This window comes from Elephas maximus, chromosome 22 (assembly GCF_024166365.1).
Source record: "Elephas maximus indicus isolate mEleMax1 chromosome 22, mEleMax1 primary haplotype, whole genome shotgun sequence".
NCBI classification, from domain to species: domain Eukaryota; kingdom Metazoa; phylum Chordata; class Mammalia; order Proboscidea; family Elephantidae; genus Elephas; species Elephas maximus.
In genome coordinates, this window is record NC_064840.1 from 64,302 (window position 1) to 76,324 (window position 12,023).

At 41.9% G+C, this 12,023-nt stretch overlaps 1 protein-coding gene across 3 annotated transcripts in view; it reads right to left on the reverse strand.

Moving 5' to 3' along the window:
- Window positions 1-12,023, reverse strand: part of ZNF10 (zinc finger protein 10) — a 52,045-nt gene that overhangs the window by 10,804 nt on the left and 29,218 nt on the right. For all 3 annotated transcript variants that reach the window (XM_049865595.1, XM_049865594.1, XM_049865593.1), the window contains one exon: window positions 7,458-7,548. In XM_049865595.1, the coding sequence (XP_049721552.1) occupies window positions 7,458-7,490 (33 nt within the window). In that variant the 5' untranslated portion in view covers window positions 7,491-7,548. The remainder of the gene's footprint in view (window positions 1-7,457; window positions 7,549-12,023) is intronic.

Sequence of the window (12,023 nt, forward strand, 5' to 3'; positions counted from 1 at the left end):
ACAGTCAAGAAACAAGTTCCTTCTTGTGCTTTAGGTGTAAAAACTGTTCTAAGCACTTTTATTTAAGTCAAGTTAGTTATAAACGGGTATAGCAGGGAGAATCAGACACCAAAAGTCAATCTACTCTTAAAGTATGTGAAATGAAGGCAGGAAAAGAGGGATAAAATCTTGAGAGCTTAAGAGACTTACCTCCCTAGCCATGTTTTATGATCTGAAATACACACATGAGCCATGTTTTATGACCATTTTAAAATAATTACCCAAAACTCTTTTCAAAAACATTGCCAGGCAAGCGGCCATCTAAGATGCATCAACAGGTCTCAACCCACCTAGAGCAAGAGAGGATGAAGAACATCAAAGACACAAGATAAATATGAGCCTAAGAGACAGAAGGGGCCACATAAACCAGAGACTACACCAGCCTGAAACTGGAAGAACTAGATAGTGCCTGGCTACCACCAATCACTGCCTTGACAGTGAACACGACAGAGAATCCCTGATGAAGCAGAAGAACGGTGGGATGCAGACCTCAAATTCTCATAAAAGTCCAGACTTAATGGTCTGACTGAGACTGGAGGGGCCCCAGAGGTCATGGTCCCCGCAACCTCTGTTAGACCAAGACTGGAACCATTCCTGAAGCCAACTCTTCAGACAGGGATTGGACTGGACTCCAAGACAGAAAATGATACTGGTGAGGAGTGCGCTTCTTGGCCCAAATAGATACATAAGACTATGTGGGCAGCTCCTGTCTGGAGGCAAGATGAGAAGGCAGAGGGGGACAGAAGCTGGCTGAATAGACACAGGGAATAACAGAGTGGAGAGGAGGAGTGTGGTGTTACATTAGGGGGAGAGCAAGGTGTACACAGGAGTACATAGCAAGGTGTGTATAACTTTTTGTATGAGAGACTGACTTGATTTGTAAATTTTCAATTAAAGCACAATAAAAACTTTAAAAAAGCATTGCAAGGCATAAAAACTGAGACATTAACAGATACTTTAGCAGTGGCAAAACAAGTGGACAAAGAAACACAGTAATACAGACACAAGGTCTTTGTTAGTCACATCAAAATAGAGTGCTGGTTACACATAGAAAAAATACAACATTTTTTGTATGACTGAGGATTTCTTGTCAAAGACGACAGAGGTCAGAAGAGAGCAGAACAATATTAAGTACTGAAGGAAAAGAACTGTCAACCCAGAATTTTTATACCCAATGATGATATCCTTCAGGAATGATGCAAAATAAAGACATTCTCCAATGAAGTAAAACAAAGAAAATTTGTTGCCAGCAGACCTATTCTAAAAGAAATCCCAAAAGAAGTTCTCCAGGAGGAAGGAAAATGATTCAAAAAGCAAACATAACATCTCAGAAATGAATGAATGCTATTTACTATTATTTTAAATTATAGTAAATATCTAGTAAACATAATCAACTAGTTTTCTCCTCTTAAATTCTTCAAACTATGTATGACAGTTGAAAAAAAAAACTATCACTGGTGGTGTTTTGCAATGTATGTAGAGGTAACACACATGACAACTATTCCACAAAGGGGAGAAAGTAAGGAACCCATATGATTGTAAGGCTTCTCTCCTCTATCTCACCAGGAATCTATGATTCTTCACTTCAGACACTCTCTGTAACTAAAAGCCTAACCCCTTTGACTTCTTTCCTTCCAGTTGCTAACCTCTTACCCATACCCAGAAAGCAAAGGACTTTTACAGGAAATTCACAGAAATCAGATTCTATAATAAATTCATGGCCATTAACTTCAACACAATTCATTACCTCAGCAATTTTTCTCTTTATCCTTGCCTTTAAAGTTCATTTTCCCATTTTTCACAACTATTTCAAACTTTCTTCCCTCTCTGCAAACATTCCACTATGCCATCTGGCTTACAATTTGAACAAGAACATCAAAGTCATTAGATGTCACTATTGTAACATAAGAGCATCCCTCTATCAAAAGGTTCATCTCTCCATCTTGAATATGGACTCATTCCATGACATCTCAGGATCCTTGTACATTCCTGTGTGCCTTCAAATCTTCCTTCCTTTTTTGGCTCTTTACCATCACTATTTAAACACGCTAGAGGACTTCCAGCCAACATGGTGCCATAGACAGAAGCACCACCCGTCCCTCCACAGCAAAGACCCAAAAAACTAAGCAAAACAGAGACAAATCTCAGTCTTGGAACCCGAAGTGTCAAATGAAGAGATAAATAACTCAGCCAAGCACCAAACAGAGTAAGAAACTGACAGAGAACAGAGAACGAGGAGAGATACATGCGGAGGTCCCCTATCAGCTAATGTAGCACAGATTCACCATCTTGGACTCTTCTCAGAGATCAGCAGACAGGGAGCATGGGAAAGCAGCTTCATGGAGCTCTCAGCAGGAGACAGAACACCTGGTAACCAGCGATACATGCTTTCCGACCCCCCATCCACTCCCCGCTGCTCTACCTCTGTGCTTCCTGGCTGGCAGCGGCCGCTCAGCTGACAGGAAAGTGTAACATACATGCCGCTTGAATTTGCCCACCCACATCGAAGATCAGCAGACACGGAGTATGGGAAAGCAGCTTCACAAAGTTCCCAGCAGGAGACAGAACACCTGGCAACCAGCGATATATGCTTTCCTAACCCCCACACTTCTTCCCACCTTGCCCCCCTCCACCGGCACCTCTGCTTCCCTTCAGCTGCAGTCTCTTGTCCTGGAGGCAACTGCTTCAGCCCCTTGATGCTTGGATTCACCCCACCCACACTGGCCAGCTCTCTGAGTGTCATTTGTCTGTTGATGATGTGACTTTTTTCTGTTTCTTTTGGTTTCTTTCATGCCTCCCATCACTTCTGCCTTTCTCTTGAACACCTGGCTCCATGTGCCATCTTTGCTTCCTCTTGAAAGGCTGTGAAGTGACACTTGACTGGGGAACCAATCCCCTGGCCTGTGACACCATGCTGGTGAGATCCCTAGGTGTTTTTTTTGTTTTTTTTTTTTGCTTTGTTTTATTTGTTTTCTTTTTCTTTTCATGGCTTGGGAGCCCCTTCTAGCAGGGGTGCACTGTATGGCTTAGGAGCCACTCCCCCAATCTGTGCAGCCACGTAGGTGGGATCCCTGGGGGCATTTCTTTTTTCTTTTTCTCTTTTTTCCTTCTTGTTGTTCATTTCTCAGTTCTCGTCTCTCTATACTTACCTTCTTTTCCTCTCTCCTGAATACCTGGAACTGTGTAACATTTATACCCCCTCTAGACAGGTTATACTGCGCAGTCTGGGAGCCACTTCCCCAGTCTTTGTAGCAGCACCAGTGGGATCCCTAGGGGCTTTTCTTTTCTTTCTTTTTTTTTACCTCCACATTTTTATCTAGTTATTTTCTTCTTTCTCCTTTTTGTTTTTCTCCATTTCTCCACTCCAATGGCAGGCTCTCTTTGCACTCTTTTTTTTTTGTTTTTCTTTGTTTGTTTTTGGCTCCTGTTTCTCTCTCCTCTTTTGCCTACCCATATCAGCTCCACATATCACAACCTCCCTCCTCCTTCCTGCCTACCTGCACTGTGTGCTGAACATCACACACCCGAGCAGCACAGGTACAGCCTACTGGAACCTGCCCAGCAGATTCCCGGCCGCCCCTGTTGGCCCTAGTACATGCCACAAACAACCCATCCCAGCACCTCCCCTTCAGCTGTACCTGCTCTGCTGTACCATAGCTGAATGACTAGCCCTGCCCATTGGACAAGAAGGTGAAAAGCATCGTGACTACAGAGAAGCAAGCAACAAAGAATGCACAGCCTACCTCCTCAGACATGGCCAAGTAAAACAAAAAAAAGCAGGACAGAACAAACAAATCTACAATCAATAAACAAAGAAAATAACTCCCGAATGTACTAAAAACAGCAGACAAGATCAAAACATATGAAAATACAGGACAGGATGGTTCCAGTAGGCATCCAAAATAAAACGCCAGATGACTTTCCAGTAAAAGAAAAGGCACTAGAACTACCTAGCAGGGAATTCAAATCTCTAATATTCAGATCTATCTAAAAGTTGATGCAAAATACAGACAAAAATGAGGAAAAAAAATAGACAAATTCATGGAAAATACAGACCAAAAAAAAAGGGAGAATTCAGGAAAATATTACAGGAACAAAATGCCAAAATAAATTCACAACTAGAAATCATACAAAAACAACAATACAAAATCCAAAAGATAAACAACAAGATTTCAGAAATGGATAGTGTCACAGAAGGGTTGAGCAGCAGGTTTGAAACGATGGAAGACAGGATCAGCGAAATTGAAGACAAACTTTTGGATACAGCTCTGTTTGAGGAAAAATCAGAAAAAAGAACAAAGAAAAATGAAAAAACACTGAGAATTATGTGGGATACAATCAAAAACAAAAACTTGCGAGTGACTGGAGTTCAAGAACAGTGAGAGAAAATGGAAAACACAGAGGGGATCACTGAAGAGCTGCTGACAGAAAACATCCCTAATATCATGAAAGATGAAAAGCTGACCATCCAAGAAGCTCAATGAACTCCATACAGAATAGACCCCAAAAGAAAATCACCAAGGCGTATCATAATCACACTCATTAAAACTAAAGACAAAGAAAGAATCCTGAGAGCAGCTTGAGAAATACGAAAAATCACATACAGAGGAGAAACAACAGGACTAAGCTCTGACTATTCAGCAGAAACAAAGCAAGCAAGAAGGCAATGGGATGACATACATAAAACCTTAGAAAAAAAAAAAATTGCCAAACAAGAACAATACATCCTGCAAAATTCACATTCAGATATGATGATGAAATTAGAACATTCCCAGACAAACAAAAATTAAGGGAATATGTAAAACCAAACCAAATTTACAAGAATTATTAAAGGAAGTCCTTTGGTCTGACAAGCAACATCAGACCACAGCCTGAATCTAGGACGCAAGATTGCACCAGCCAGATACCAACCTAGGAAATGAGCTCTGAAGGACCATCCAAAACCAAAAGAATTAGAACAGGGAACCAGAGAGGTTAATCTGTAAATGACAACAACGTCGGGACAATAAAAGAGACAATAAATGGTGTAGTTATAGAACTTTCTAATGGAGAGGAAGGCAAGGCAATTCCAAGTAATAATAGGCTGGTTCAAAACCTAGGAAGATAAGGGTAAATTCCAAGGTAGCCACAAAGAAAGTTAACAAACCTACGGGAGCATAAGAGGAACAAAGAAAATTTCAGCACCACAAAAAAAGCACTACAAAATGACAGCAATAAACTCACACCTATCAATAATTACACTGAATGTAAATGACCTAAATGCACCCATAAAGAGACAGAGAGTGACAGAATGGATTAAAAAAACAGGACCCGTCAATATGGTGTCTACAAGAAACACACCTTAGAAACAAAGATGTAAATTTATTAAAAATCGAAGGATGGAAAAAAATATATCAAGTAAACAGGCTAAAGTCTCTTGTGTTTAATAGCCCAGTACTCTCAACTCTGCTTCACTCTACAGCTCCCTCCTCTCATCTCAACTGAACTTCTTTAGAAAAACTACCTCCATTTGCCCAACTTCCTGCTCCTTAACCCACTGCAATCAGATTTCTGTCCCCTGAATAACCTGCATACTACTATGACCAAGGCCAACAGTGATTCTCTTCTTACTAACTCCTTCACTAGTTGATGTAGCTTGGCTTCTCAGCAGCATGTTGCATGTCTGTGCATATTCTAATACTTGAAGCATCATCTCCCAGACACCGTCCACTGCGTGGCCCAGCCTCCCTTGCAAACTCATCAGCCCTACCGCCTCAAAAATTAATAGTTGGTATTGTTTGAGCTCTCTCCTTGGCCATGCTATAACTGGGCACCTGCTTTCTGGGAAATCGCATCAACTCCATGCAAACAGAGAATCGATGTTGTAGTCAGCGTAGGATTTTCAAGTCCAAGGTCTTTAACAGGTCCAGAAGGCGTGCACTGCCTGTCATTCTCCCCCTTGCTTCCTAAGTTTAGGCAACTGTGAACTGTTTTTAATTCTTGAAACAGGCGCTCTCTTAAAAGCGTAGGCCTTCACACAGCCTGTTCTCTCATATTTATTTAGACAGTCACAGTCATCCTTTTAAGGTCTTGGCTTAAATATAACTTCAGAAGTTTTCTCAAGATCCCCTATTTAAAACTCCTGGTTTTAATGCATACACCAAACACCTGCTCAGTCACTCCAGTATGGGCCTGGCCCTCCACAAATAGGCCAGAATGCCAGGCCCAGGATACCCACTCCCACTCTCAACCTGCTTCCCTAGATCACCCATCCAGACCAGCAGCTACAAGAGGCATAAGGAGCTGAATCTCCAACCCTGGACACACCAAGTCACTCTGCTCCCAGAGGTTCCATCTTCCTCTGGGTTCTTTGTGTCTTGGTCCAACAGTTACCCTTTGATAATTAAGATAATTTGGTCCCTTCAGTTCCTCCAAACAGATGCTCCCCATGGAGGAAGTCATATAGCCAGCATAACATCCACAGGCAACAAGAACAGAGCTACTCTTAAGAAGGACTAAGATTCCCAGGTCTTCAGTTTTAAGGCATTACTGAGGGAAATCCATGTGTAATGAATTAGGGAGGTCCTCCCTCACCATCCTTTGTGGTAACAATTCTCCTGGATCCCCAATCCACTGATCAAGACAGGGCAAGCAACCCTAAGGCCCAAGTAAAATTGGTGAGAAATGAAAGGAAGGGCCTTTCTAGGGAATGCAGTCTTTGGAAGTAGAGGAAGAGGCCAGGAGAGAAGTCAGGACCCCGGCCATGACCAAGAATGAACTGCCCCAGGTAGAGAAAAAAGTTGTGGTGTCCCCTGCACTCAACTCATTTTCGCATCTTTTCAATCTTTTCTTTGCTTGGAAACCTGATAAAAGACTCAATACACTTTACCTCCCGCTAAGCTCCTCATCAAGGAGCCTTGGCAGCATGGTGGTTAAAGTGCTTGGCTGCTAACTGAAAGTTTGGCAGTTTGAACCCACCAGCTGTTCTGTAGAAGAAGGATGTGGCAGTCTGCTTCCATAAAAGCTAAAGCCTTAGAAACCCTATGGGGCAGTTCTACTGTCCTATAGGTTCACTATAGGGTTGCTATGAGTCGGAATCAACTTGACAGCAACGGCCTTGGTTTGGTTTTATTTAAGCTCATCATCTCTGAAGAAGGAAGCTTGCTGTGGGCTTGATTTCTTAGTGTGGACAAAAGAGGAGCACCTTATGGGAACCCTTGATATTCCCTCACTTGACTCCACCCATGTTATTTATAAACATTTTTTTTTTTCCTATATTAAAGGAAATAAAACTACAGCTAGAAAAGAAGCAAACACAAAGCCTAGTCTCCTGGAAGGCAGTGTCTGAGATACAACTTCATGGGCAAAGGAATTTCAGGACTTGAGCAAAAAAGGGATTCTCAGTCAGAAAACAAAGAGAGAAGGCACCCACAACTTACCCTGGACTGGGCAGTTAGCAACTGGGCTTCCATACCCTGCTCTTTCTTGATGACGCTTTCTTGAGTGAGAGGGAGCCTAGAAAATGCAAACCTAGGGAAAAGAAAGAAACGTGAGGAAAGTCTGCTATGCCTCAGAGGCTCCCTAAATCATCAGGTAGAACCATTCACATACCAGCTAGGTATAACACAAACATCCACTACATAGAGAGTGACATCAGAGATATACCAGAAACAAAGGTACAATTTCTGAAATTACCGAGAATTAGGATGAATAGAGCTAAGTAAATTCCCTCTCCCCTGCTTAATCTCTGGGGTTTCATGCTAATTTCATTTGGAATTGAATGGTTCTACCAAGAAGGAAAGGAGCCCTGGTAGCACTGTGGTTAAAGCGCTCCTCTGCTAACCGAATGGTCTGCAGTTTGAACCCACTGACTGATCCTCGGGAGAAAGATGTGGCAGTGTGCTTCCGTAAAGATTTATAGCTTTGGAAACCCTAGAGGGCAATTCTACTTTGTCCTACAAGGTCACTATGAGCTGGAATAGACACAATGGCAAGGATTGGGTTTGATTTACTTATAAAAAACATTTTTTAGAGATAGGAGGGGAACCTGGCCTGATCTAACATCCTCATTTTACAGATAAGAACACAGATGTTCTGTGAGACGGGACAACCTCAAAATTACACCTGGTTTTGTCTATAACTCTGTACTCAGAGTGAGGAGATCTGGATTAAAGACCCAACTCAGCCAAGAATACACAATGCCTCGGAGTAAGGGATAAAGGGAAGCTTGAATGTTGTATCTCATGTGTAGTTTGCCCAGGCCATTGCCCACTACTACACAAAGAGGTCATCACTACATTAGGATCCTAAGGGGAACTTCCTCTCAAGGCTTAGCATGGAGGAAAGCTGTGCCTCCAGGAAACAAATGGCATGTTTTTAGTCACATGGCCCTATCAGATCCTGTCACTGGGCACATCTCCCTCTTTGCTTTGGCCGCAGGGAAACTTAAGGTCAAATTTTAGGCCCAGCTGTAGCAACTATATTGGATTACATAGTAAACTGTCTTGAGACCCATATCTGTCTTTGTGTTCCTTGTTCAAAATACTTAGTCCGAAATCATTAGCATAGGTTCAGATTCTGAAAAACATAGATCTAATTCCTTTCCCCACCCACAGCCTACTAACTACACTCTCATAGAAAACTATCTCCAATTCTCATCTTCCTCTTCACACACTTCAAATCCTCCCCGAAGTTAACATGCCCTGTGCCTTCTGATACTGAGCCCTCCCCAAACCTGATTATTCCCAGAATAATGGTCAGAAACTCAGTGTACAATTATTCACTACAGATTACTTTTAGGACCTATTCCTATACCAAAGGCAGAGATTACAGATTTACTCAGGGCCTGGAAACATTTAGTCACTTGGGAATAAAAGGCCTCGGCATGTGAGGGTTTCCCCATGCAGCTCAGGGTTTCCCACGGAGACCCGCTCTTGGAATTATTCTCTGTCATGCAGACCAGGGACCTGAAGGGTTCATGAAGTAGGCCACTCTACGATCAACAGCACATTGCTTCGGCAAAATAGATGCTTTCTCCCCCATAGAATTTCAATACTTGTGGGGGTTTAAGCTAAGGACATTTATGCTTTTTTGATAGTAAGTGGAAAAAGAGAATTGGCAGTCAAGAAAGGTGATAATTAAATGTCTTAGCAAGAGAAGATGTTTTTGTAATGCTTCCTCAGGAACTGAATTCCTATTGGTCGGGGAGGGGGGAGGTGAGTCCCTTATAAACGGCAGGTAATGTATGCTATTTCTCTCCCCGTCTTCACTCTCTAACACAGTAACAGACACAGACTGGACAATCCAACCACTTCTAATAAATTTATATTACAGTGATGAAGTGGTAACGACATGGTTCAAACACAAAATGGGGAAAGATTCATTTATGTTCCCTTACAGTTCTAAGAAGAAACATGGCCCCAAAGGTATACCTCATATTTATTTAAATATTGTATTTCCCGAGCTGAATTTCCAGAACAATGTTTATATAAAATATGATGAGTAGAAATCCTTACTTAATTTATGATGTGTATTTCAAACGTCTTCCTTTGTGACTGGTACATGTTAGGAGTTCAATAAATATGTGCTGAGTGAAAGAATAAAAGAACAAATGAACAATTTTCAAGAAGAGGCAGGCATGTGTGGGACTCAGCATCCCAGAGACTTTGAAAGATGAAGGGACAATTATAATAAAAAAGAAGCAGACGAGGTCATAGCCAAGTGCTACAGTACTGCCGAGGAGGCTAACAGGGGCAGGAGGAGCTGTGCTAGCTAGTTCACAGCTACACAGCTAACTAGTCAACATTTCTCATCTAACTAAAACCTGTTTGGCTGGCATTGTGGGTGACATCCTGCCCTCCCCTTCCTTTTTTTTTTTTTAAACAGCCTCTTTCTGCTATTACCCTATATTTAGAGTTGAAATTCTTACCTTCTCCATACACTTTGGGTGGGATCTATGTAATCTTCTTGCTAATCTTACCGTTGACATTTATATTACCCCAGTGCCGTCGAGTCGATTCCAACTCGTGATATATACACATATATATGACACTTATGTTAGATGTTAGATTATATACTTGAACATATGTCTTATACATATACGTACACATACACGTGTATGTATACACATATATTCACATACACATATTTCTAAACACACACATTTGATTAACAACTCTAGTACCAAATGAAAACAAAAATAATTAAATCTTTGAGCTGTCACATAGATTAACCTCCAGTTAATCTACGTGATTAAAAAAAAAAAAAAAAGATGAGGAAGCTAAAATCTAAAGATATTTTTAAAGGACAATACACAAACCCACTTGATCATCAACACTGAAAATGTCGATGAAATAGGCAGTTTTGAGGAAAAAAAACTGCCAAATAACTTTAATAAGAATAACCTTTACAAATTTTTTGAAAAGAAAACAAACAGCAAAATAAAAGACAACAAAGGGAATCAAGAATTATCCCTCAAAAATCTGGCGCTCAAATGTTCTCTCTGGTGAATCATTTCAAAGTAAATTTTTTAGAAATATGATTTCCAGAGACCACCACTGAGGCCGACCACACTCCTAAAGGGCAAAGTGGGCAAAACCGACTTTTATCACTAACTTTGTAGCAAGGATCAGCATGAATCCAACTTTCACTTGGAAGTGGATCCAGGCTTTATCTTCTCACATTTCTGAGATCCTCCTTGTCAGCTACTTTTTCTGTGGCACTTCCTCTCTCACCTTAACAACTCAGTCAGGTCAGGACATCCCTGGCCCACTCCCTGAGACTATCGCCTGGAGCCACTCTTCACACCTAGAACAGAGTCTATCCCCTAGGATCACCTTTCAGCGAAACAGCAGAGTGGCACACAAAATAAAGGATATATCACCTGTAAGATCAGTGCTCTACTTAAAAACCATCAGTATGAGACCAGAAAGTCAACAATTACTCCAGAGCAAAGGTGAGAAGATAAGGCGGCAGGGAAACAGTACTGGAAACAGAAGAAGCAGAACACAAGAGAATGCTGACACATTGTGTCAAATGTAACTGTCACTGAACAATGTGTGCAAAAATTGTCAAAAGGGAACCTAATTCGCTGTGTAAACTTTCATCAAAAACTCAGTATTATTTAAAAAAAAAAATCCCTGGCCACCAGGGAACAGGCCACTGGGTTCCTGTCAAAGGCTCAGGAGTCTGCACAACTCCCTGCACAGTGTCTTTCTGTCTGTCTCTCTCTCCCCCCACCATCCACCTGGGGCTAGGTCGCAAGCTAGAAGGACTCTCCTTCTTCATCGACTGCCAGTGCAGGCTTTCTCTGTCCACCACACACCCAAAGCTCATTTCTCTCAAGTTAAGGCTCTGTACTTACGGTTGCTTACACAGCCCTCCTCTGAATTAGCCACCCTGAGCTAAGTCAGAATCCCATTGCCCCTTGTTGGTTTGTTAACAGTCTATCACAGCTCACGAAATTCACAGAGACTACTACTTGTAAAAAAAAAGTCACCTATTTATTATAACTGGAGCGCATACAAGCAAAGAGACACAACGAGCAAGATCTGGGAGAGGTGCACGCACAGGACTTCCACTATCCCCAGGGACATGTCACCTTCTCCCATTCATGGATATTCTCACCAATCCAGGAGGCCCCCAAGAGACAGCTCTAAGGCCCATAATGCCTTATTCACTGAGACCTCGATGAACATGCATGACTGGGGCCTCAATGCATAGTTATGATGGATGCAATCAATGAACACGCATGACTGGGGCCTCAGTGCATAGTTATGATGGATGCAATCAATGAACATGCGTGACTGGGGCCTCAGTGCATAGTTATGATGGATGCAATCAATGAACACGCGTGACTGGGGCCTCAGTGCATAGTCATGATAGATGCAGTCAATGAACACGCATGACTGGGGCCTCAGCGCATAGTCATGATAGATGCAGTCAATGAACATGCATGACTGGGGCCTCAGTGCATAGTTATGATGGATGCAATCAATGAACATGCG